The following is a 26,502-nucleotide window of genomic DNA, read 5'->3' as shown; positions in this document are numbered from 1 at the left end:
TGTGTCCCCATGTCCCCCATTGTCCCCTGGTGTCCCCCCACCTGGTTGTAGACCTTGAGGAGCACGAGGTGGTCCCGTCCCCATGTCCCCATGTCCCCCATTGTCCCCCACCTGGTTGTAGACGTTGAGGAGCACGAGGTGGTCCCATCCCCATGTCCCCATGTCCCCATGTCCCCCATGTCCCCATTGTCCCCTGGTGTCCCCCACCTGGTTGTAGGACGTTGAGGAGCACGAGGTGGTCCCCATCCCCATGTCCCCATGTCCCCCCGTGTCCCCAATGTCCCCTGGTGTCCCCCACCTGGTTGTAGACGTTGAGGAGCACGAGGTGGTCCCCTCCGTGTCCCCGTGTCCCCCATTGTCCCCTGGTGTCCCCCATTGTCCCCCACCTGGTTGTAGACGTTGAGGAGGACGAGGTGGTCCCCCCCATGTCCCCATGTCCCCCCATTGTCCCCCGGTGTCCCCTGGTGTCCCCCACCTGGTTGTAGACGTTGAGGAGCACGAGGTGGTCGCCCCCATGTCCCCATGTCCCCCATTGTCCCTTGGTGTCCCCCATTGTCCCCTGGTGTCCCCCATTGTCCCCACCTGGTTGTAGACGTTGAGGAGCACGAGGTGGTCCCCATCCCCATGTCCCCATGTCCCCCATTGTCCCCCATTGTCCCCCACCTGGTTGTAGACGTTGAGGAGCACGAGGTGGTCCCCATCCCCATGTCCCCATGTCCCCCCGTGTCCCCAATGTCCCCTGGTGTCCCCCACCTGGTTGTAGACGTTGAGGAGCACGAGGTGGTCCCCATCCCCATGTCCCCATGTCCCCCATTGTCCCCCATTGTCCCCCACCTGGTTGTAGACGTTGAGGAGCACGAGGTGGTCCCCCCCATGTCCCCATGTCCCCCCGTGTCCCCCATTGTCCCCTGGTGTCCCCCATTGTCCCCCACCTGGTTGTAGACGTTGAGGAGCACGAGGTGGTCCCCATCCCCATGTCCCCATGTCCCCATGTCCCCCATTGTCCCCTGGTGTCCCCCATTGTCCCCCCACCTGGTTGTAGACGTTGAGGAGCACGAGGTGGTCCCGTCCCCATGTCCCCGTGTCCCCCATTGTCCCCTGGTGTCCCCCACCTGGTTGTAGACGTTGAGGAGGACGAGGTGGTCCCCATCCCCATGTCCCCCTGTCCCCTGGTGTCCCCCATTGTCCCCTGGTGTCCCCCACCTGGTTGTAGACGTTGAGGAGCACGAGGTGGTCCCCTCCATGTCCCCATGTCCCCCATTGTCCCCTGGTGTCCCCCATTGTCCCCACCTGGTTGTAGACGTTGAGGAGCACGAGGTGGTCCCCCCTGTGTCCCCATGTCCCCATTGTCCCCTGGTGTCCCCCATTGTCCCCACCTGGTTGTAGACGTTGAGGAGCACAAGGTGGTCCCCCCCATGTCCCCATGTCCCCTGGTGTCCCCCCGTGTCCCCAATGTCCCCTGGTGTCCCCCACCTGGTTGTAGACGTTGAGGAGCACGAGGTGGTCCCCCCCATGTCCCCATGTCCCCCATTGTCCCCCGGTGTCCCCCATTGTCCCCACCTGGTTGTAGACGTTGAGGAGCACAAGGTGGTCCCCCCCATGTCCCCATGTCCCCATGTCCCCCATTGTCCCCTGGTGTCCCCCATTGTCCCCCACCTGGTTGTAGACGTTGAGGAGCACGAGGTGGTCCCCATCCCCATGTCCCCGTGTCCCCCATTGTCCCCTGGTGTCCCCCATTGTCCCCCACCTGGTTGTAGACGTTGAGGAGGACGAGGTGGTCCCCCCCATGTCCCCATGTCCCCCATTGTCCCCTGGTGTCCCCCATTGTCCCCCACCTGGTTGTAGACCTTGAGGAGCACGAGGTGGTCCCCATCCCCATGTCCCCATTGTCCCCTGGTGTCCCCCATTGTCCCCTGGTGTCCCCCACCTGGTTGTAGACGTTGAGGAGCACGAGGTGGTCCCCCCCATGTCCCCATGTCCCCCATTGTCCCCCATTGTCCCCCACCTGGTTGTAGACGTTGAGGAGCACGAGGTGGTCCCCATCCCCATGTCCCCATGTCCCCCATTGTCCCCTGGTGTCCCCAATGTCCCCTGGTGTCCCCCACCTGGTTGTAGACGTTGAGGAGCACGAGGTGGTCGCCCCCATGTCCCCATGTCCCCGTGTCCCCCATTGTCCCCTTGGTGTCCCCTGGTGTCCCCCACCTGGTTGTAGACGTTGAGGAGCACGAGGTGGTCCCCCCCATGTCCCCATGTCCCCCCGTGTCCCCAATGTCCCCTGGTGTCCCCACCTGGTTGTAGACGTTGAGGAGCACGAGGTGGTCCCCCCCATGTCCCCATGTCCCCATGTCCCCCATTGTCCCCTGGTGTCCCCCATTGTCCCCCACCTGGTTGTAGACGTTGAGGAGCACGAGGTGGTCCCCATCCCCATGTCCTTCTGTCCCCCCATGTCCCCCATTGTCCCCTGGTGTCCCCCATTGTCCCCCCACCTGGTTGTAGACGTTGAGGAGCACGAGGTGGTCCCCTCCATTTCCCCATGTCCCCATGTCCCCCATTGTCCCCTGGTGTCCCCCACCTGGTTGTAGACGTTGAGGAGCATGAGGTGGTCCCCATCCCCATGTCCCCATGTCCCCATGTCCCCCATTGTCCCCTGGTGTCCCCCATTGTCCCCTGGTGTCCCCCAGTGTCCCCCACCTGGTTGTAGACGTTGAGGAGCATGAGGTGGTCCCCATCCCCATGTCCCCATGTCCCCATGTGTCCCCTGGTGTCCCCATTGTCCCCCACCTGGTTGTAGACGTTGAGGAGCACGAGGTGGTCCCCTCCGTGTCCCCGTGTCCCCCATTGTCCCCTGGTGTCCCCCAATGTCCCCCCACCTGGTTGTAGACGTTGAGGAGCACGAGGTGGTCCCCTCCGGGCAGGTGGAAGCCCACGCGAGCGCTGTCCGCGTGGAGGACTTTGTCTTTGGGGCGGTAGAAGACGGCGTTGTTGACGGAGAGCATCGCGGCCACCGTCAGCACTTCCTCCGTACAACCGTACCTTGGGGACAGCAAAGGGGGGGGGACAGTCAGGGAGGGGACACCTGGGGGACATCTGGGGGCGCAGAGGGGACACATAGGGGACACCCAGGGGACATCTGGGACACATAGGGGACATCTGGGGACACATAGGGGACATGTGGGGACACATAGGGACATATAGGGGACACCCAGAGGACATCTGGGACACATAGGGGACATCTGGGGACACATAGGGGACATCTGGGGACACATAGGGACAGAAAGGGGACACATAGGGACACATAGGGGACATATAGGGGACACCCAGGGGACATCTGGGACACATAGGGGACATCTGGGGGACACATAGGGACAGAAAGGGGACATCGGGGGACACATAGGGACATATAGGGGGCACATAGGGGACATCGGGGGACACATAGGGACACATAGGGACATATAGGGGACATGTGGGGACACATAGGGGACATCTGGGGACACATAGGGACACATAGGGGACACCCAGGGGACATCTGGGGACACATAGGGGACACCCAGAGGACATCTGGGACACATAGGGGACATCTGAGGACACATAGGGGACATCTGGGGACACCCAGGGGACATCTGAGGACACATAGGGACACATAGGGGACATCTGGGGACACATAGGGGACACCCAGGGGACATCTGGGGACACATAGGGACAGAAAGGGGACATCTGGGGACACATAGGGACATATAGGGGACACCCAGAGGACATCTGGGACACATAAGGGACATCTGGGGACACATAGGGACAGAAAGGGGACACATAGGGACATATAGGGGACATCTGGGGACACCCAGGGGACACCTGAGGACACACAGTGACATCCAGGGGACACATAGGGGACACATAAGGGACACATAGGAACACATAGGGGACACCCAGGGGACATCTGGGGACACAGAGGGACATATAGGGGACACCCAGAGGACACCTGAGGACACATAGTGACACCCAGGGGACACCCAGGGGACACCCAGGGGACACAGAGGGGGACATCTGGGGACACATAGGGGACATCTGAGGACACAGAGGGGACATCCAGGGGACACCCAGGGGACATCCAAGGACACTCGGGACATCTGGGGACACCTGAGGACACATAGTGACACCCAGGGGACACATTGGTGACACATAGGGGACACCCAGGGGGCATCTGGGGACACATAGGGACATACAGGGGACACCAAAGGGGCATCCGAGGACACTCGGGACACCCGGGGACACCCAGGGGACACCCAGGGGACACCCAGGGGACATCCAAGGACACCCAGGGGACTCCTGAGGACACATAGTGACACAGAGGGGACACCCAGGGGACATCTGGGGACACATAGGGACAGAAATGGGACACTCGGGGACATTTGGGGACACTCGGGGACACTGAGGTGACACTGGGTGACACTGACTGCTCGGAGGCGAGGATCATTTTGGCCAACATGGGCTCCACCGGCAGCTCCGCCATCCGCCGACCCAACTGGGGGGAAACCAGTGCTCCCAGTAACCAACCAGTAACCGCCCAGTAACCTCCCAGTAACCGCCCAGTGCTCCCAGTAACCCCCCAGTAACCGCCCAGTGCTCCCAGTAACCTCCCAGTGCTCCCAGTAACCCACCAGTAACCCCCCAGTGCTCCCAGTAACCCCCCCCAGTGCTCCCAGTAACCCCCCAGTAACCCCCCCAGTGCTCCCAGTAACCCCCCAGTGCTCCCAGTAACCCCCAGTAACCCCCCCAGTGCTCCCAGTAACCTCCCAGTAACCCCCCCAGTAACCCTCCAGTGCTCCCAGTAACCCCCCCAGTACTCCCAGTAACCCCAGTCCCATGCTGAGGTCAACCGTGAGGTCCACCACCACCTCCCCAGTCCCTCCCAGTGCCTCCCAGTCCCCCCAGTTCCCCCCAGTCCCACCATAACCTCAACCATGAGGTCCACCACCCCCTCCCCAGTCCCTCCCAGTCCCTCCCAGTCCCCCCAGTCCCATGCTGAGGTCAACCATGAGGTCCCCCACCACCTCCCCAGTCCCTCCCAGTAACCCCAGTTCCTCCCAGTCCCACCATAAGCTCAAAGATGAGGTCCACCACCCTCTCCCCAGTCCCTCCCAGTCCCTCCCAGTCCCTCCCAGTAACCCCAGTTCCTCCCAGTCCCACCATAACCTCAACCATGAGGTCCACCACCCCCTCCCCAGACCCTCTCAGTCCCTCCCAGTCCCTCCCAGTGCCTCCCAGTCCCTCCCAGTCCCCCCAGTCCCATGCTGAGGTCAACCATGAGGTCCACCACCCCCTCCCCAGTCCCTCCCAGTGTCTCCCAGTCCCTCCCAGTGCTCCCAGTTCCCCCCAGTCCCACCATAAGCTCAAAGATGAGGTCCACCACCATCTCCCCAGTCCCTCCCAGTCCCTCCCAGTGCCTCCCAGTCCCTCCCAGTGCTCCCAGTACCGTGGTGAGGTCAACCATGAGGTCCACCACCCCCTCCCCAGTCCCTCCCAGTCCCTCCCAGTGCCTCCCAGTGCCTCCCAGTGCTCCCAGTACCGTGGTGAGCTCGCCCAGGTGGTTGAGGGCCCCCAGCGCGTAGAGCTGCTCCAGCGCCAACACCAACGTCTCATGGGGTGGAGGGTCCAAGAAGTCAAAGTGGATGAGATCGTTGATCCCTACGGACGGGGCCACCTCAGGGCCACCTCAGGGCCACCTCAGGGCCACCACAGGGCCACCTCAGGGCCACCAAAGCCCTCCCAGAAGCTCCAAAGCTCCCCGAGATGTCCTCAAAGTGCCTCCTGAGGTGTCCCAATGCCCTCCCAGATGCTCCAAAGCTCCCCGAGATGCCCTCAAAGTGCCTCCTGAGGTGTCCCAATGCCCTCCCAGATGCTCCAAAGCTCCCCGAGATGCCCTCAAAGTGCCTCCTGAGGTGTCCCAATGCCCTCCCAGGTGCTCCAAAGCTCCCCGAGATGTCCTCACGGCCCTCAAAGTGCCTCCTGAGGTGTCCCAATGCCCTCCCAGATGCTCCAAAGCTCCCCGAGATGCCCTCAAAGTGCCTCCTGAGGTGTCCCAATGCCCTCCCAGAAGCTCCAAAGCTCCCCGAGATGCCCTCAAAGTGCCTCCTGAGGTGTCCCAATGCCCTCCCAGATGCTCCAAAGCTCCCCGAGATGCCCTCAAAGTGCCTCCTGAGGTGTCCCAATGCCCTCCCAGATGCTCCAAAGCTCCCCGAGATGCCCTCAAAGTGCCTCCTGAGGTGTCCCAATGCCCTCCCAGATGCTCCAAAGCTCTCCGAGATGCCCTCAAAGTGCCTCCTGAGGTGTCCCAATGCCCTCCCAGATGCTCCAAAGCTCCCTGAGATGCCCTCAAAGTGCCTCCTGAGGTGTCCCAATGCCCTCCCAGATGCTCCAAAGCTCCCCGAGATGTCCTCAAAGTGCCTCCTGAGGTGTCCCAATGCCCTCCCAGATGCTCCAAAGCTCTCCGAGATGTCCTCACGGCCCTCAAAGTGCCTCCTGAGGTGTCCCAATGCCCTCCCAGATGCTCCAAAGCTCCCGAGATGCCCTCAAAGTGGCTCCTGAGGTGTCCCAATGCCCTCCCAGATGCTCCAAAGCTCCCGAGATGCCCTCAAAGTGCCTCCTGAGGTGTCCCAATGCCCTCCCAGATGCTCCAAAGCTCCCGAGATGTCCTCAAAGTGCCTCCTGAGGTGTCCCAAAGCCCTCCCAGATGCTCCAAAGCTCCTCGAGATGCCCTCAAAGTGCCTCCTGAGGTGTCCCAATGCCCTCCCAGATGCTCCAAAGCTCCCGAGATGCCCTCACGGCTCTCAAAGTGCCTCCTGAGGTGTCCCAATGCCCTCCCAGATGCTCCAAAGCTCCCCGAGATGCCCTCAAAGTGCCTCCTGAGGTGTCCCAATGCCCTCCCAGATGCTCCAAAGCTCCCCGAGATGTCCTCAAAGTGCCTCCTGAGGTGTCCCTATGCCCTCCCAGATGCTCCAAAGCTCCCCGAGATGCCCTCAAAGTGCCTCCTGAGGTGTCCCAATGCCCTCCCAGATGCTCCAAAGCTCCCCGAGATGTCCTCAAAGTGCCTCCTGAGGTGTCCCAATGCCCTCCCAGATGCTCCAAAGCTCCCGAGATGCCCTCACGCGACGCTCACCGAGGCTCTTGAGGAGGAGGACGAGGGAGCCGAGGTCGGAGCGTTGGATCTCGGGCACGGGCGTCTCCTCCAGTTCGTGCTGGAAGGCCCACGCCGTGTAGAGGCGGAAACACTTGCCCGGAGCCACTCGTCCCGCCCGGCCCGCCCGCTGGTTCGCTGAGGCCTGCGGGGACATTGTCACACGTCACCCAAAGGGTGACAGCGTGGGGGACACCGGGGGACGTGGAGGGGACACCTGGAGGGGACACCTGGAGGGGACACCTGGAGGGGACACCTGGAGGGGAGAGGAGAACGTGGAGGGGACACCTGGAGGGGACACGGAGGGGACAGGAGCCCCTATGGAGGTGGGGTGACACCGGGAGCCCCTATGGAGATGGGGTGACACCGGGAGCCCCTATGGAGGTGGGGTGACACCAGGAGCCCCTATGGAGATGAGGTGACACCGGGAGCCCCTATGGAGATGGGGTGACACCGGGAGCCCCTATGGAGGTGGGGTGACACCATGAGCCCCTATGGAGATGGGGTGACACCATGAGCCCCTATGGAGGTGGGGTGACACCGGGAGCCCCTATGGAGATGAGGTGACACCGGGAGCCCCTATGGAGGTGGGGTGACACCATGAGCCCCTATGGAGGTGGGGTGACACCATGAGCCCCTGTGGAGGTGGGGTGACACCATGAGCCCCTATGGAGGTGGGGTGACACCATGAGCCCCTATGGAGGTGGGGTGACACCATGAGCCCCTATGGAGGTGGGGTGACACCGGGAGCCCCTATGGAGATGAGGTGACACCGTGAGCCCCTATGGAGGTGGGGTGACACCATGAGCCCCTATGGAGGTGGGGTGACACCATGAGCCCCTGTGGAGGTGGGGTGACACCATGAGCCCCTATGGAGGTGGGGTGACACCATGAGCCCCTGTGGAGGTGGGGTGACACCATGAGCCCCTATGGAGATGGGGTGACACCGGGAGCCCCTATGGAGGTGGGGTGACACCGGGAGCCCCCATGGAGGTGGGGTGACACCGGGAGCCCCTATGGAGGTGGGGTGACACCGGGAGCCCCCATGGCGGTGGGGTGACACCATGAGCCCCTATGGAGATGGGGTGACACCGGGAGCCCCTATGGAGGTGGGGTGACACCGGGAGCCCCCATGGAGGTGGGGTGACACCATGAGCCCCTATGGAGATGGGGTGACACCGGGAGCCCCCTATGGATGGGGGGTGACACCATGAGCCCCTATGGAGATGGGGTGACACCATGAGCCCCTATGGAGGTGGGGTGACACCGGGAGCCCCTATGGAGATGGGGTGACACCGGGAGCCCCTATGGAGGTGGGGTGACACCATGAGCCCCTATGGAGATGGGGTGACACCATGAGGCCCTATGGAGGTGGGGTGACACCGGGAGCCCCTATGGAGATGGGGGTGACACCATGAGCCCCTATGGAGGTGGGGTGACACCGGGAGCCCCTATGGAGGGGGGGTGACACCATGAGCCCCTATGGAGGTGGGGTGACACCGGGAGCCCCTATGGAGGTGGGGTGACACCGGGAGCCCCCATGGAGGTGGGGTGACACCATGAGCCCCTATGGAGATGGGGTGACACCGGGAGCCCCTATGGACGTGGGGTGACACCGGGAGCCCCTATGGAGGTGGGGTGACACCGGGAGCCCCCATGGAGGTGGCGTGACACCGGGAACCCCCCATGGATGGGGGGGGACGGCGGTACCCGCGAGCAGGGGGTGACGACGAGGGACTCCATGCCGGTGCGGGCGCTGTAGCTCTTCTGTTTGCAGAACCCGGGGTCGAGGACGTAAACGATGCCATCGATCGTCACCGATGTCTCCGCGATGTTGGTGGCCACCACCACCTGGGGGATGAAGGGGGAGGGGTCACAGGCCACGCCCCCTGTTTAGCCACGCCTCCCCATCAAGCCCCACCCTTTTCAGCCCTCAGGCACCGCCCTCACCCCATTGACCTCACCAGGTTGAGGCCACGTCCTCGTCCTGAAGACACACCCACCCCTCAAAGACACGCCCACTCCTGTCTGGCCCCGCCCCCTCAGCGATGACCCCGCCCCTTTCGCACAAGCCTCCTCTCCGTAGATGCCGACTCCGCCCTCTCCCCTCAGGCCCCGCCCCTTCCTCACCACTGCCCCGTAGGCCCCACCCCTCCCCATCAGGCCCCGCCCCTTTCCTCACCACTGCCCCCTTAGGCCACGCCCCATACACACAGACCCCGCCCCTCCCCTCAGCCCCTGCCCCTTCCCCTACCACAGCCCCCCAAAGCCCCTCCCCTCTGGCCCCGCCCTTCCCCACCACAGCCCCCCGCCCCATACATAGACTCCGCCCCCTCAGGCCACGCCCCTTTCCACACCACAGCCCTTCCTCAGACCCCACCCCATACATACAGACCCCGCCCCTCCCCCTCAGGCCACGCCCCTCCTCCACCACAGCCCCACCTCAGCCCCCGCCCCATAAATGCTGACTCCGCCCCTCCCCTCAGGCCACGCCCCTCCTCCACCACAGCCCCATATAGACAGACTCTGCCCCTCAGGCCCCGCCCCTTCCCCAGCACAGCCTCCGCCCCCACCAGGCCACGCCCCTTTCCACACCACAGCCCCACCTCAGGCCCCACCCCTTCCCACCACAGCCCCCTCAGCCCCCGCCCCATACATACACACTCCGCCCCTCCCCTCAGGCCACGCCCCTTCCCACCACAGCCTCCTCAAGCCCCGCCCCATACTTATTGACTCTGCCCCTCCCCTCAGACCCCACTCCTTCCCACCACAGCCCCCTCAAGCCCCGCCCCATACATACAGACTCCGCCCCTCCCCTCAGGCCACGCCCCTTCCCACCACAGCCCCATATAGACAGACTCTGCCCCCTCAGGCCACGCCCCTTCCTACCACAGCCCCTCAGGCTCCGCCCCATACATGCAGACTCCACCCCTCCCCTCAGGCCACGCCCCTCCTCCACCACAGCCCCATACAGACAGACTCTGCCCCCTCAGGCCACGCCCCTTCCCCACCACAGCCCCCCTCCGGCCCCGCCCCATACATACACACTCCGCCCCTCCCCTCAGGCCACGGCCCTTCCTACCACAGCCCCTCAGGCTCCGCCCCATACATACAGACTCCGCCCCTCCCCTCAGGCCACGCCCCTTCCCCACCACAGCCCCTCCTCAGCCCCCACCCCATACATACACACTCCGCCCCTCCCCTCAGGCCACGCCCCTTCCCCACCACAGCCCCATATAGACAGACTCTGCCCCCTCAGGCCACGCCCCTTCCTACCACAGCCCCCTCAGGCTCCGCCCCATACATACAGACTCCGCCCCTCCCCTCAGACCACGCCCCTCCTCCACCACAGCCCCATATACACACACTCCGCCCCCTCAGGCCACGCCCCTTCCCCACTACAGCCCCTCCTCAGCCCCCACCCCATACATACACACTCTGCCCCTCCCCTCAGGCCACGCCCCTTCCCCACCACAGCCCCATATAGACAGACTCTGCCCCCTCAGGCCACGCCCCTTCCTACCACAGCCCCTCAGGCTCCGCCCCATACATACAGACTCTGCCCCTCCCCTCAGGCCACGCCCCTTCCCCACCACAGCCCCCCTCTGGCCCCGCCCCATACATGCAGACTCCGCCCCTCCCCTCAGACCACGCCCCTTCCCCACCACAGCCCCATATATACAGACTCCGCCCCCTCAGGCCACGCCCCTTCCCCACCACAGCCCCATATAGACAGACTCCACCCCATCAGGCCACGCCCCTTTCCACACCACAGCCCTTCCTCAGACCCCACCCCTTCCCACTGCAGCCCCCTCAAGCCCCGCCCCATACATACAGACTCCACCTCTCCCCTCAGGCCACGCCCCTTCCCCACTACAGCCCCTCCTCAGCCCCCACCCCATACATACACACTCTGCCCCTCCCCTCAGGCCACGCCCCTTCCCCACCACAGCCCCATATAGACAGACTCTGCCCCCTCAGGCCACGCCCCTTCCTACCACAGCCCCCTCAGGCTCCGCCCCATACATACAGACTCCGCCCCTCCCCTCAGGCCACGCCCCTCCTCCACCACAGCCCCATATACACACACTCTGCCCCCTCAGGCCACGCCCCTTCCCCACCACAGCCCCCCCTCCGGCCCCGCCCCATACATGCAGACTCCGCCCCTTTCCCCCCTAAGCCCCGCCCACCTTGCGGGCGCCGGGCGGGGTGGGCTGGAAGATGCGCGCCTGCATATCCGAGGGCAGATTGGCGTAAATGGGCAACACCAACAGCTCCGGCAGCCGCGAGCCCAGGCGGCGGCAGCGCTCCTGCAGCAGCTCCACGCACGCCTCGATCTCCTCCTGGGGCACCGCGGGGACATTGGGGACATTGGGGACATTGGGGACATCAGGGGACATGGGGGGACATGGGGACATGGGGGGACATGGGGGGACAGGGAGGAGCCCAGGCGGCGGCAGCGCTCCTGCAGCAGCTCCACGCATGCCTCGATCTCCTCCTGGGGCACCGCGGGGACAGCGGGGACATTGGGGACATTGGGGACATCAGGGGACATGGGGGGACATGGGGACATCAGGGGACATGGGGGGACACGGGGGGACAGGGAGGAGCCCAGGCGGCGGCAGCGCTCCTGCAGCAGCTCCACGCATGCCTCGATCTCCTCCTGGGGCACCGCGGGGACAGCGGGGACATTGGGGACATTGGGGACATCAGGGGACATGGGGGGACATGGGGACATCAGGGGACATGGGGGGACACGGGGGGACAGGGAGGAGCCCAGGCGGCGGCAGCGCTCCTGCAGCAGCTCCACGCACGCCTCGATCTCCTCCTGGGGCACCGCGGGGACAGCGGGGACATTGGGGACATTGGGGACATCAGGGGACATGGGGGGACACGGGGACATGGGGGGACACGGGGGGACAGGGAGGAGCCCAGGCGGCGGCAGCGCTCCTGCAGCAGCTCCACGCACGCCTCGATCTCCTCCTGGGGCACCGCGGGGACAGCGGGGACATTGGGGACATCAGGGACATGGGGGGGACATTGGGGACATCAGGGGGACATAAGGAACATGGGGACATCAGGAGATATGGGGACATCAGGGGACATGGGGACATCATGAGGACACAGGGACATCAGGAGACGTGGGGACATCATGAGGACATGGGGACATCAGGGGGACACGGGGACATCAAGGGACACAGGGACATCATGAGGACATGGGGACATCGGGACATCATGGGGACATGGGGACATTGGGGGGACATAAGGAACATGGAGACATCAGGGGACATGGGGACATTGGGGGACATGGGGACATCAAGGGACACAGGGACATCATGGGGACATCAGGGGGACATCGGGACATCATGGGGACATGGGGACATTGGGGGACATGGGGACATTGGGGGACATGGGGACATCAAGGGACACAGGGACATCGGGGGACATCAGGGGGACATCGGGACATCATGGGGACATTGGGGAGACATAAGGAACATGGGGACATCAGGAGATATGGGGACATTGGGGGACACGGGGACATCATGAGGACATGGGGACATCAGGGGGACATCATGAGGACATGGGGACATTGGGGACAGGGGGACATCATGGGGACACGGGGACATTGGGGGACATAAGGAACATGGGGATATCAGGAGATATGGGGACATCGGGGGATATGGGGACATCATGGGGACATGGGAACATCATGAGGACACAGGGACATCAGGAGACGTGGGGACATCATGAGGACATGGGGACATCAGGGGGACACGGGGACATCAGGGGACATGGGGACATCATGAGGACATGGGGACAGCAGGGGACATGGGGACAGCAGGGGACACGGGGACATCAGGGGACATGGGGACATCAGGGGACATGGAGACATTGGGGGGACATAAGGAACATGGGGACATCAGGAGATATGGGGACATCAAAGGAACACTGGGGACATCAGGGGGACACGGGGACATCAGGAACATGGGGACATCAGGAGATATGGGGACATCAGGGGACATGGAGACATTGGGGGACATGAGGAACATGGGGATATCAGGAGATATGGGGACATTAGGGGACATCGGGGGATATGGGGACATCAAGGGACATGGGGACATCATGGGGACATGGGGACATCATGAGGACACAGGGACATCAGGAGACGTGGGGACATCACGAGGACATGGGGACACCAAGGGACACAGGGACATCGGGGGACACGGGGACATTGGGGACAGCGGGACATCATGGGGACACAGGGACATCAAGGGGGCATGGGGACATCAGGGGACATGGGGACATTGGGGGGACATAAGGAACATGGGGACATCAGGAGACATGGGGACATTGGGGGACATGGGGACAGCAGGGGACATAGGGACATCATGAGGACATGGGGACATCAGGGGGATATGGGGACATCAAGGGACACGGGGACACCATGGGGACATGGGGACATTGGGGGGACATAAGGAACATGGGGACATGAGGAACATGGGGACATTGGGGGACATGGGGACATCATGAGGACACAGGGACATCATGGGGACATGGGGACATCAGGGGGACATCAGGGGACACAGGGACATCAGGGGACACCATGGGGACATCATGGGGACATCATGGGGACATGAGGAACACGAGGCCATCAGGGGACAGTGGGACATCACGGGGACACCGGGGCATCAAGGGGACACAGGGACATTGGGGACATCAAGGGGACATCGGTGGACATGGGGACATCGGGGGGACATTGGGGCCATCAGGGGACACCATGGGGACATCATGGGGACATGGGGACATCAAGGTACATGGGGACACCATGGGGACATCATGGGGACATGAGGAACACGAGGCCATCGAGGGACAGGGGGCCATGAGGGGGCCACAGGGCCACCAGGGGGCCATCAGGGGGACATTGGGGCCATCAGGGGGACACTGGGGCCATTGGGGACATCAGGGGGACATCAGGGGGCCATTGGGGCCATCAGGGGGACGTTGGGGACGGTCACCTGTCCGGTGAGGAAGACGAGGATGTCCCCCGGGGGCTGCGTGAGGTGGATCTGCAGCACCGACACCACACACGCCTCCAGGTAATCGGCCTCGGGCGCCTGCGGGCAGCGGCAACGGGGTCACACCGGGGTCACCGCGGGGTCACCACGGGGTCACCCCAGGGGTCACCTCGGGGGCACCGCGGGGGCACCTCGGGGTCACCTCAGGGTCACCTCGGGGTCACCTCGGGGTCACCTCAGGGTCACCTCAGGATCACCTCGGGGTCACCTCGGGGTCACCTCAGGGGCACCTCAGGGTCACCTCGGGGTCATCTCAGGGGCACCTCAGGATCACCTCAGGGGCACCTCAGGAGCACCTCGGGGTCACCTCGGGGTCACCGCAGGGGTCACCTCGGGGTCACCTCAGGGGCACCTCAGGATGACCTCGGGGTCACCTCGGGGGCACCTCAGGGTCACCTCGGGGGCACCTCAGGGGCACCTCGGGGTCACCTGAGGGTCCCCATCTCCCCCCGTGTCCCCTCCTCCCCCCGTGTCCCCTCCATCCCCATCTCCCCCTGTGTCCCCATGTCCCCCCATGTCCCCTCTGTCCCCCCGTGTCCCCATCTCCCCCCATGTCCCCATCTGCCCCCGTGTCCCCTCCATCCCCCGTGTCCCCCCGTGTCCCCACCTCTCCCCGTGTCCCCATGTGTCCCCTCTGTCCCCCGTGTCCCCTCTGTCCCCCCCATGTCCCCATCTCCCCCCATGTCCCCTCTGTCCCCCCGTGTCCCCTCCTCCCCCCGTGTCCCCATCTCCCCCCCATGTCCCCTCTGTCCCCCCCGTGTCCCCATCTCCCCCCGTGTCCCCTCCACCCCCATCACCCCCCGTGTCCCCATCTCTCCCCATGTCCCCATCTCCCCCTGTGTCCCCTCCACCCCCCGTGTCCCCATCTCCCCCCGTGTCCCCATCTCCCCCCATGTCCCCTCCATCCCCATCTCCCCCTGTGTCCCCATGTCCCCCCGTGTCCCTGTGTCCCCCCGTGTCCCCATCTCCCCCCGTGTCCCCCCGTGTCCCCTCCATCCCCATCTCCCCCCGTGTCCCCATCTCCCCCCGTGTCCCCATCACCCCCTGTGTCCCCTCCATCCCCATCTCCCCCCCGTCCCCCCCATGTCCCCCATGTCCCCTCTGTCCCCCCCGTGTCCCCCATGTCCCCATCTCCCCCCGTGTCCCCATCTCCCCCCGTGTCCCCATCTCCCCCCGTGTCCCCTCCATCCCCATCTCCCCCCATCTCCCCCCATGTCCCCCGTGTCCCCATCTCCCCCCGGTGTCCCCTCCACCCCCCGTGTCCCCCCGTGTCCCCCCATGTCCCCCCATGTCCCCCCGTGTCCCCCCGTGTCCCCCCGTGTCCCCCGTGTCCCCCCCGTGCCCCCACTTTGGTGTAGTAGATGTCGACGGGGAAGCGCCTCCCGGGGATGCGGAAGACGGGAGCGTTATCGAAGAAAGCGGAGAAGCGCTGAGTGTCCAACGTGGCCGAAGCCACCACCACTTTGAGGTCCGGGCGGAAGCGCGCGATGTCCTTGATGAGCCCGAAGAGCACATCCGTGTGCAGCGTCCGCTCGTGAGCCTCGTCCACCATCACCACGCTGTGCCCGGGGGGACCGGGGGGACACGGGGGGGACACGGGGGGACAGGGGGACACCGGGGGGACAGGGGGACACGGGGACGTAAGCATGGGGAGGGGGACAGGGGGACATGGGGACAGGGAGGGGGACATGGGGACATAAGGATGGGGAGGGGGACACAGGGACATAGGATGGGGAGGGGGACAGGGGGACATGGGGACATAAGCATGGGGAGGGGGACAGGGAGGGGGACACGGGGACATAGGATGGGGAGGGGGACATGGGGACAGACAGGGGGACATGGGGACATAAGGATGGGGAGGGGGACAGGGGGACACGGGGACATAAGGATGGGGAGGGGGACACGGGGACATAAGGATGGGGAGGGGGACACAGGGACATGGGGACAGGGAGGGGGACACAGGGATGGGGAGGGGGACAGACGGGGACATGGGGACATAAGCATGGGGAGGGGGACAGGGAGGGGGACACGGGGACAGACAGGGGGACAGGGGGACGTAAGGATGGGGAGGGGGACATGGGGACATGGGGACATAGGATGGGGAGGGGGACATGGGGACATAAGGATGGGGAGGGGGACACGGGGACAGACAGGGGGACATAAGCATGGGGAGGGGGACATGGGGACAGGGAGGGGGACAGGGAGGGGGACACAGGGATGGGGAGGGGGACAGACGGGGACACAGGGACATAAGGATGGGGAGGGGGACAGGGGGACAGACAGGGGGACATGGGGACATAAGCATGGGGAGGGGGACAGGAAGGGGGACATGGGGACATAGGATGGGGAGGGGGACACAGGGACATGGGGACATAAGCATGGGGAGGGGGACAGGGAGGGGGACACGGGGACATAAGGATGGGGAGGGGGACACAGGGACATGGGGACAGCCAGGGGGACATAAGGATGGGGAGGGGGACAGGGGGACACAGGGACAGACAGGGGGACACGGGGACATAAGGATGGGGAGGGGGACAGAGGGATGGGGAGGGGGACAGACGGGGACACGGGGACATAAGGATGGGGAGGGGGACACGGGGACATGGGGACATAAGGAGGGGGAGGGGGACAGGAAGGGGGACACAGGGACATGGGGACAGGGAGGGGGACAGGGGAACATAAGGATGGGGAGGGGGACAATGGGATGGGGAGGGGGACATGGGGACAGACAGGGGGACATGCGGATAGATATGGGGACATGGGGACAGAAGGATGGGGAGGGGGACATGGGGACAGGGAGGGGGACAGGGAGGGGGACATGGGAACAGACAAGGGGACACAGGGACAGACGGGGACATAAGGATGGGGAGGGGGACACGGGGACAGACAGGGGGACATGGGGACATGAGGATGGGGAGGGGGACATGGGGACAAGCAGGGGGACAGGGGGACATAAGGATGGGGAGGGGGACAGGAAGGGGGACACGGGGACAGATGGGGGACATGGGGACGGACAGGAGGACGTGGGGACGGACAGGAGGACACGGGGACATAAGGATGGGGAGGGGGACACGGGGACATGGGGACAGGAAGGGGGACATGGGGACATAAGGATGGGGAGGGGGACATGGGGACAGACAGGGGGACACGGGGATGGGGAGGGGGACATGGGGATAGATATGGGGACATGGGGACAGACAGGAGGACATGGGGACAGACAGGGGGACAGGAAGGGGGACACAGGGACAGTCAGGGGGACACGGGGACAGAAGGATGGGGAGGGGGACACAGGGACACGGGGACAGGAAGGGGGACAGGAAGGGGGACAGAGGGATGTGGGGACAGACAGGGGGACAACACAGGGATGGGTTGGGGACATGGGGACAGACAGAGGGACATGGGGACAGACAGGGGGACATGGGGACAGACAGGGGGACACGAGGACAGACAGGGGGACATGGGGACAGATGGGGACACGGGGACGGACAGGGGGACATGGGGACAGACAGGGGGACACGGGGACAGATGGGGGACATGGGGACAGACAGGGGGACACGAGGACACATGGGGACACGGGGACAAACAGGAGGATGTGGGGACACATGGGGACACGGGGACAGACAGAGGGACACGGGGACATGGGGACAGACAGGGGGATATGGGGACAGATGGGGGACACGGGGACAGATGGGGGACATGGGGACAGGGAGGGACATGGGGACAGATAAGGGGACATGGGGACAGACGGGGGACATGGAGACAAATGGGGGACACGGGGACAGACAGGGGGACATGGGGACAGATGGGGGACATGAGGACAGACAGAGGGACACGGGGACAGGCAGGAGGACACGGGGACAGACGGGGGACGTGGGGACAGATGGGGGACATGGGGACAGATGGGGGACATGGGGACAGATGGGGACACGGGGACAGGCAGGGGGACATGGGGACAGGAAGGGGGACGTGGGGACAGACAGGAGGACATGGGGACGGACAGGGGGACATGGGGACAGGGAGGGACATGGGGACAAACAGGGGGACATGGGGACAGATGAGGACATGGGGACAGACAGGAGGACGTGGGGACAGACAGGAGGACATGGGGATAGACAGGGGGATATGGGGACACATGGGGACATGGGGACAGACAGGAGGACATGGGGACAGACAGGGGGACGTGGGGACAGACAGGAGGACAGGGGGACAGACAGGGGGACGTGGGGACACATGGGGACATGGGGACAGACAGGAGGACATGGGGACGGACAGGGGGACACATGGGGACACGGGGACACATGGGGACACAGGGACAAACAGGAGGACCACCAAGACGACCCCAAAGACGCTCAGGACGAGGTGGGCACTATGACCACGCGGCCTCTGCTCAGCCGCCCCTGGCGTCCCTCGGGTCCCCGCTGTCCCCTGTGTCCCCAATGCCCCCAATGCCCCCCCCGCGGTGTCCCCAATGTCCCCAATGTCCCCGGTGTCACCTGTAGGACGCCAGGTCGGGCTCGGTGAGGAACTCGCGCAGCAGCATCCCGTCCGTCATGTACTTGAGCAGCGTCCGCTCCGACGTGCAGTCCTCGAAGCGGATGCTGTACCCCACCTGGGGACAAGGGACAACGGGGGGGACACCTGTGTCACCCCACGGCACCACGGTCACCCTCCGACCCCCCCAAAACCATCCCCGTCCCCCCATTATTCCCTTTTGATTGTCCCCATGTGTCCCCTCCCAGGGGATGGGGGGATGTGGGGATGTGGTCCCCCATGGGGGGGACAGAGGGGGGGACAGAGGGGGGGATGGGGGGGGGACAGAGGTGGGGACAGAGGGGGGAACAGACACACCCCCACTGTCCCCCACTGTCCCTGTGTCCCCACATCCCCCCATGTCCCCCACTGTCCCCCCCGTGTCCCCCACCGTCCCTCCCCGTGTCCCCACACCCCCCCATGTCCCCCAATGTCCCTCCCCGTGTCCCCACACCCCCCCATGTCCCCCACTGTCCCCTCCCCGTGTCCCCACACCCCCTGTGTCCCCCACTGTCCCCTCCCCGTGTCCCCACACCCCCCCATGTCCCCCACTGTCCCCTCCCCGTGTCCCCACACCCCCTGTGTCCCCCACTGTCCCCCTCCCCGTGTCCCCACACCCCCCCATGTCCCCCACTGTCCCTCCCCATGTCCCCACACCCCCTGTGTCCCCCACTGTCCCCTCCCCGTGTCCCCACACCCCCCTGTGTCCCCCACTGTCCCCTCCCCGTGTCCCCATACCCCCGTGTCCCCCACTGTCCCCTCCCCGTGTCCCCACACCCCCCCGTGTCCCCAATGTCCCTCCTCATGTCCCCACAGCCCCCCGTCTCCCCCATTGTCCCTGTGTCCCCACACCCCCCCATGTCCCCACACCCCTCGTGTCCCTCACTGTCCCCTCCCTGTGTCCCCCACCCCCTGTGTCCCCCATTGTCCCCGTGTCCTCACACCCCCCGTGTCCCACTGTCCCCTCCCCATGTCCCCACACGCCCCCATGTCCCATTGTCCCTGTGTCCCCACAGCCCCCCATGTCCCTCCCCATGTCCCCACACCCCCGTGTCCCCCATTGTCCCCTCCCTGTGTCCCCATACCCCCTGTGTCCCCCACTGTCCCTCCCCATGCCCCCACATCCCCCATGTCCCACTGTCCCTGTGTCCCCACACCCCCCCGTGTCCCCCACTGTCCCTCCCAGTGTCCCCACACCCCCGTGTCCCTCACTGTCCCCGTGTCCCCATACCCCCATGTCCCCCACTGTCCCCTCCCCATGTCCCCATACCCCTGTGTCCCCCACTGTCCCCCCGTGTCCCCCACTGTCCCTGTGTCCCCATACCCTTGTGTCCCCCACTGTCCCCTCAACCCCGTGTCCCCACACCCCCCATGTCCCCCATTGTCCCCTCCCCATGTCCCCACGCCCCCTCGTGTCCCCACACCCCCCGTGTCCCCCCCGTCCCCCCCTGTCCCCCCGTGTCCCCCACTGTCCCCTCCCCATGTCCCCACATCCCCCATGTCCCCCTGTCCCCCCGGTGTCCCCACACCCCCCGTGTCCCCCCCGTGTCCCCACACCCCCCGTGTCCCCCACTGTCCCCCCCATGCCCCCCCGGTGTCCCCACACCCCCCGTGTCCCCCCGTGTCCCCTGGTGTCCCCCGTGTCACCTCGTTGCCCAGTTTGGTTCCCATCTCCACGGCCACGCGGGCGGCGACGCTCATGGCGGCCACGCGGCGCGGTTGGGTGATGCCGATCTTCAGCCCTCCCCGCGTGTACCCCTGCGGCGCCGATCAGGGGGGACCACCTGAACCCCCCTTATCTGCCCCCCAGGCCCCTTATCTGCCCCCCACACCCCTTATCCGCCCCCCAGACCCCTTATCTCCCCCTCAGACTCCTTTATCCGCCCCCCACACCCCTTATCCACCCCCCACACCCCTTATCTGCCCCTCACACCCCTTATCTGCCCCTCAGACCCCTTTATCAGCCCCCCTCTCCCTTATCAGCCCCCCACACCCCTTATCCACCCCTTGGATCCCTTATCTGCCCCGCAGCTCCCTTATCAGCCCCCCAGACCCCTTATCAGCCCCGCAGCTCCCTTATCAGCCCCCCAGACCCCTTATCAGCCCCCTTCGCCTCTTTATCTGCCCCCCACACCCCTTATCTGCCCCTCAGACCCCTTTATGTGCCCCTCACACCCCTTTATCTGCCCCCCACACCCCTTATCTGCCCCCCACACCCCTTTATCTGCCCCCCACACCCCTTATCTGCCCCCCACACCCCTTTATCTGCCCCCCACACCCCTTATCTGCCCCCCACACCCCTTTATCTGCCCCCCACACCCCTTATCTGTCCCCTTCGCCCCTTTATCTGCCCCCCACACCCCTTATCAGCCCCCCAGCTCCCTTATCCGCCCCCCAGACCCCTTATCAGCCCCACAGTCCCCTTATCTGCCCCCCACACCCCTTATCCGCCCCTCAGACCCCTTTATCTGCCCCCCAGACCCCTTATCTGCCCCCTTCGCCCCTTTATCAGCCCCCCAGACCCCTTATCTGCCCCCCAGCTCCCTTATCAGCCCCTCGGCTCCCTTATCAGCCCCCCCCCCCCCCTTTATCAGCCCCCCAGACCCCTTATCCGCCCCTTCGCCCCTTTATCCACCCCCCACACCCCTTATCCGCCCCTTGGACCCCTTTATCAGCCCCCCTCTCCCTTATCAGCCCCCCAGCTCCCTTATCAGCCCCCTGGCTCCCTTATCAGCCCCCCGGCTCCCTTATCAGCCCCCCACACCCCTTATCTGCCCCCCAGACCCCTTATCCGCCCCCCAGCTCCCTTATCCGTCCCCCACACCCCTTATCTGCCCCATTCGCCCCTTTATCTGCCCCCCTCTCCCTTATCAGCCCCCTTCACCCCTTTATCTGCCCCCCACACCCCTTATCCGCCCCTTGGATCCCTTATCTGCCCCCTTCGCCCCTTTATCCGACCCCCAGACCCCTTATCCCCCCCCTTGGACCCCTTTATCAGCCCCCCTCTCCCTTATCAGACCCCAGCTCCCTTATCAGCCCCTTGGCTCCCTTATCAGCCCCCTGCTCCTTTATTTGCCCCCCACACCCCTTTATCTGCCCCTCAGACCCCTTTATCTGCCCCTCAGACCCCTTTATCTGCCCCCTTTGCCCCTTTATCCACCCCCCCGCTCCCTTTATCAGCCCCCCCAGCTCCCTTATCAGCCCCCCCAGCTCCCTTATCAGCCCCCCAGACCCCTTATCCGCCCCTTGGACCCCTTTATCAGCCCCCCTCTCCCTTATCAGCCCCCCACACCCCTTATCTGCCCCTCAGACCCCTTTATCCGCCCCCCACACCCCTTATTTGCCCCTCAGACCCCTTATCTGCCCCCTTCGCCCCTTTATCCGCCCCCCAGCTCCCTTATCAGCCCCCCAGACCCCTTTATCAGCCCCACTCTCCCTTATGTGCCCCCCAGACCCCTTATCAGCCCCCCCTTCCCTTATCAGCCCCCTTCACCCCTTTATCTGTCCCCCACACCCCTTTATTTGCCCCTCACACCCCTTTATTTGCCCCTCAGCTCCCTTTATCCGCCCCTCGGACCCCTTTATCCGCCTCCCTGGCTCCCTTATCAGCCCCCCAGACCCCTTATCAGCCCCTCAGCTCCCTTATCAGCCCCCCGACTCCCTTATCAGCCCCCTTCGCCTCTTTATCTGTCCCCCACACCCCTTTATTTGCCCCCCACACCCCTTTATTTGCCCCTCAGCTCCCTTTATCCACCCCTTGGACCCCTTTATCCGCCCCCCGGACCCCCTTTATCAGTCCCCCTCTCCCTTATCAGCCCCTTGGCTCCCTTATCAGCCCCCCCCTCCCTTATCAGCCCCCTTCGCCCCTTTATCTGTCCCCCACACCCCTTTATGTGCCCCTCAGCTCCCTTTATCCACCCCTTGGACTCCTTTATCCGCCTCTCAGACCCCTTTATGTGCCCCCCACACCCCTTATCTGCCCCCCCGGCTCCCTTATCCGCCCCCCAGCTCCCTTATCAGCCCCCAGCTCCCTTATCAGCCCCCTTTGCCCCTTATCTGCCCCCTTCACCCCTTTATCTACCCCCACACCCCTTATCCGCCCCTTGGATCCCTTTATCAGCCCCCCAGACCCCTTATCATCCTCCTGCTCCCTTATCAGCCCCCCACACCCCTTATCAGCCCCCTTCGCCCCTTTATCCGCCCCCCAGACCCCTTATCTGCCCCCCAGACCCCTTTATCTGCCCCCCACACCCCTTATCAGCCCCCCGGCTCCCTTATCAGCCCCTCGGCTCCCTTATCAGCCCCCTTTGCCCCTTTATCCGCCCCCCACACCCCTTATCAGCCCCCTTCGCCTCTTTATCTGTCCCCCACACCCCTTTATTTGCCCCTCAGACCCCTTTATCCGCCCCTTGGACCCCCTTATCAGCCCCCCAGACCCCTTATCAGCCCCCTTCGCCCCTTTATCTGTCCCCCACACCCCTTTATTTGCCCCTCAAACCCCTTTATGTGCCCCTCAGCTCCCTTTATCCGCCCCTCGGACCCCTTATCTGCCCCTTGGACCCCTTTATCCGCCCCCCTGGCTCCCATATCAGCCCCGGCTCCCTTATCAGCCCCGTTATCAGCCCCGTTATCAGGCGGCACCTCCTCGTGCAGGTACTGGGGGATCTGGGTGGTTTTGCCGGAGCCGGTCTCGCCCTCGATGATGAGCACCTGGTGGTGGGCGATGGCGGCCACCAGCTCGGCGCGGAACGGGAAGATGGGGAGACTGCGCCGCACCTCCTGCGCCGTCTGACGGCCGCGCTCCGACGACGACAACGACGCCTCCTGAGGGGGGGGGGACAGACACCCCCTGTCACCCACAGTGTCCCCAGTGTCACCTCCAGGTCCCCATCATCCCCCCAGGTCCCCCCCACTGTCCCCTCCAGGTCCCCCCAGTGTCCCCAGAGTCCCCTCCAGGTCCCCCCGGTGTCCCCATTGTCCCCTCCCAGGTCCCCCCAGTGTCCCCAGAGTCCCCTCCAGGTCCCCCCGGTGTCCCCATTGTCCCCTCCCAGGTCCCCCCAGTGTCCCCATTGTCCCCTCCCAGGTCACCTCAGTGTCCCCAGAGCCCAAATATGCTCCCAGGTCCCCCCCAGTGTCCCCAATGTCCTTTGGGATCCCCCCAGTGTCCCCACTGTCCCCTCCAGGTCCCCCCCAGTGTCCCCATTGTCCCCTCCAGGTCCCCCCCGTTGTCCCCAGTGTCCCTTGGGATCCCCCCAGTGTCCCCACTGTCCCCTCCAGGTCACCCCAGTGTCCCCAGTGTCCCTTGGGATCCCCCCAGTGTCCCCATTGTCCCCTCCAGGTCCCCCCAGTGTCCCCAGTGTCCCTTGGGATCCCCCCAGTGTCCCCATTGTCCCCTCCCAGGTCACCTCAGTGTCCTCAGAGCCCAATAATCCTCCCAGGTCCCCCCCAGTGTCCCCACTGTCCCCTCCAGGTCACCCCAGTGTCCCCAATGTCCCCTCCAGGTCACCTCAGTGTCCCCACAGCCCCTCTGGTGTCCCCAAAGACCCCATCATCCTCCCAGTTCCCCCCCAGTGTCCCCACTGTCCCCTCCAGGTCCCCCAATGTCCCCAGAGGCCCCATCGTCCCCCCAAGTGTCCCCAGAGCCCCCCATTATCCCTCAGGATCCCCCCAGTGTCCCCAGAGCCCCCATCGTCCCCCCCAGTGTCCCCCAGAGCCCTCATCATCCTCCCAGGTCCCCCCAGAGCCCCCATTGTCCCCTCCATGTACCCCCAGTGTCCCCAGAGTCCCCTCCAGGTACCCCCAGTGTCCCCATTGTCCCCTCCATGTACCCCCAGTGTCCCCAGTGTCCCCTCCAGGTCCCCCCAGTGCCCCCATTGTCCCCTCCCAGGTCCCCCCAGTGTCCCCAGAGCCCCCATTGTCACCTCCAGGTCCCCCCAGTGTCCCCACTGTCCCCTCCAGGTCCCCCCAGTGTCCCCATTGTCCCCTCCAGGTCCCCCCAATGTCCCCTCCAGGTCCCCCCAGTGTCCCCTCCAGGTCCCCCCAGTGTCCCCAGAGCCCCCATCATCCTCCCAGGTCCCCCCCAGTGTCCCCACTGTCCCCTCCCAGGTCCCCCCAGAGCCCCCAGTGTCCCCTCCCATGTCACCCCAGTGTCCCCAGAGTCCCCATCATCCTCCCAGGTCCCCCCCAGTGTCCCCATTGTCCCCTCCAGGTCCCCCCCAATGTCCCCTCCAGGTCCCCCCAGTGTCCCCATTGTCCCCTCCCAGGTCACCTCAGTGTCCCCACAGCCCCTCTGGTGTCCCCAAAGCCCCCCCCATCCTCCCAAGTCCCCCCCCAGTGTCCCCAGTGTCCCCTCCAGGTCCCCCCAGAGCCCCCAGTGTCCCCTCCAGGTCCCCCCCAGTGTCCCCAGAGCCCCCCATCACCCCTTGGGATCCCCCCAGTGTCCCCCCAGCCCCTCTGGTGTCCCCAAAGCCCCCATCATCCTCCCAGGTCCCCCCTTGAGCCCCCCAAGATCCCTCCCATCACCCCCAGGTCCCCCCTTGAGCCCCCAAGATCCCTTCCATCACCCCCAGGACCCCCCTGGAGCCCCCCAAGATCCCTCCCATCACCCCCAGGACCCCCTTGAGCCCCCCAAGACCCCTCCCATCACCCCCAGGACCCCCTTGAGCCCCCCAAAATCCCTTCCATCACCCCCAGGACCCCCCTGGAGCCCCCCAAGATCCCTCCCATCACCCCCAGGACCCTCCTGGAGCCCCCCAAGATCCCTTCCATCACCCTCAGGAACCCCCTGGAGCCCCCCAAGATCCCTCCCATCACCCCCAGGACCCCCCGGAGCCCCCCAAAATCCCTCCCATCATCCTCCCAGGTCCCCCCTTGAGCCCCCCAAGATCCCTCCCATCATCCCCCAGGACCCCCCTGGAGCCCCCCAAGATCCCTCCCATCACCCCCAGGACCCCCTTGAGCCCCCCAAGACCCCTCCCATCACCCCCAGGACCCCCTTGAGCCCCCCAAGATCCCTTCCATCACCCCCAGGACCCCCCTGGAGCCCCCCAAGATCCCTCCCATCACCCCCAGGACCCCCCGGAGCCCCCCAAAATCCCTCCCATCATCCCCAGGACCACCCTGGAACCCCCCAAGATCCCTCCCATCACCCCCAGGACCCCCCTTGAGCCCCCCAAGATCCCTCCCATCACCCCCAGGACCCTCCTTGAGCCCCCCAAGACCCCTTCCATCACCCCTCAGACACCCTCCAGCCCCTGAAGATCCCTTCCATCACCCCCAGGACTCCCTGGAGCCCCCCAAGATCCCTTCTATCACCCCCAGGACTCCCCTGGAGCCCCCCAAGATCCCTCCTATCACCCCCAGGAACCCCCTGGAGCCCCCCAAGATCCCTTCCATCACCCCTCAGACACCCTCCAACCCCCCAAGATCCCTTCCATCACCCCCAGGACCCCCCTGGAACCCCCCAAGACCCCTTCCATCACCCCCAGGACCCCCCTGGAGCCCCCCAAGATCCCTTCCATCACCCCTCAGACACTCTCCAGTCCCCCAAGATCCCTTCCATCACCCCCAGGACTCCCCTTGAACCCCCCAAGATCCCTTCCATCACCCCTCAGACACTCTCCACCCCCCCAAAATCCCTCCCATCACCCCCAGGACCCCCCTTGAGCCCCCCAAGATCCCTCCCATCACCCCCAGGACCCCCTTGAGCCCCCCAAGATCCCTTCC

The 26,502-nt window shown here is 65.0% G+C and overlaps 1 protein-coding gene across 1 annotated transcript in view; it reads right to left on the bottom strand.

The window, feature by feature from the left end:
• Positions 1-26,502, bottom strand: part of DHX16 (DEAH-box helicase 16) — a 48,500-nt gene that overhangs the window by 8,034 nt on the left and 13,964 nt on the right. The window contains exons 7-17 of the mRNA XM_054051977.1: positions 23,419-23,601; positions 20,425-20,535; positions 18,741-18,856; positions 15,596-15,806; positions 14,188-14,286; positions 11,362-11,514; positions 8,882-9,022; positions 7,154-7,316; positions 5,564-5,682; positions 4,452-4,519; positions 2,871-3,033 (exon numbers count right to left, since the gene is read on the bottom strand). Of these exons, the coding sequence (XP_053907952.1) occupies positions 2,871-3,033; positions 4,452-4,519; positions 5,564-5,682; positions 7,154-7,316; positions 8,882-9,022; positions 11,362-11,514; positions 14,188-14,286; positions 15,596-15,806; positions 18,741-18,856; positions 20,425-20,535; positions 23,419-23,601 (1,527 nt within the window). The remainder of the gene's footprint in view (positions 1-2,870; positions 3,034-4,451; positions 4,520-5,563; positions 5,683-7,153; positions 7,317-8,881; positions 9,023-11,361; positions 11,515-14,187; positions 14,287-15,595; positions 15,807-18,740; positions 18,857-20,424; positions 20,536-23,418; positions 23,602-26,502) is intronic.

This window comes from Cuculus canorus, chromosome 31 (assembly GCF_017976375.1).
Source record: "Cuculus canorus isolate bCucCan1 chromosome 31, bCucCan1.pri, whole genome shotgun sequence".
NCBI classification, from domain to species: Eukaryota; Metazoa; Chordata; class Aves; order Cuculiformes; family Cuculidae; genus Cuculus; species Cuculus canorus.
Note: the sequence above shows the minus strand (reverse complement) of the source record. Positions and strands in the feature narration are given on the sequence as shown.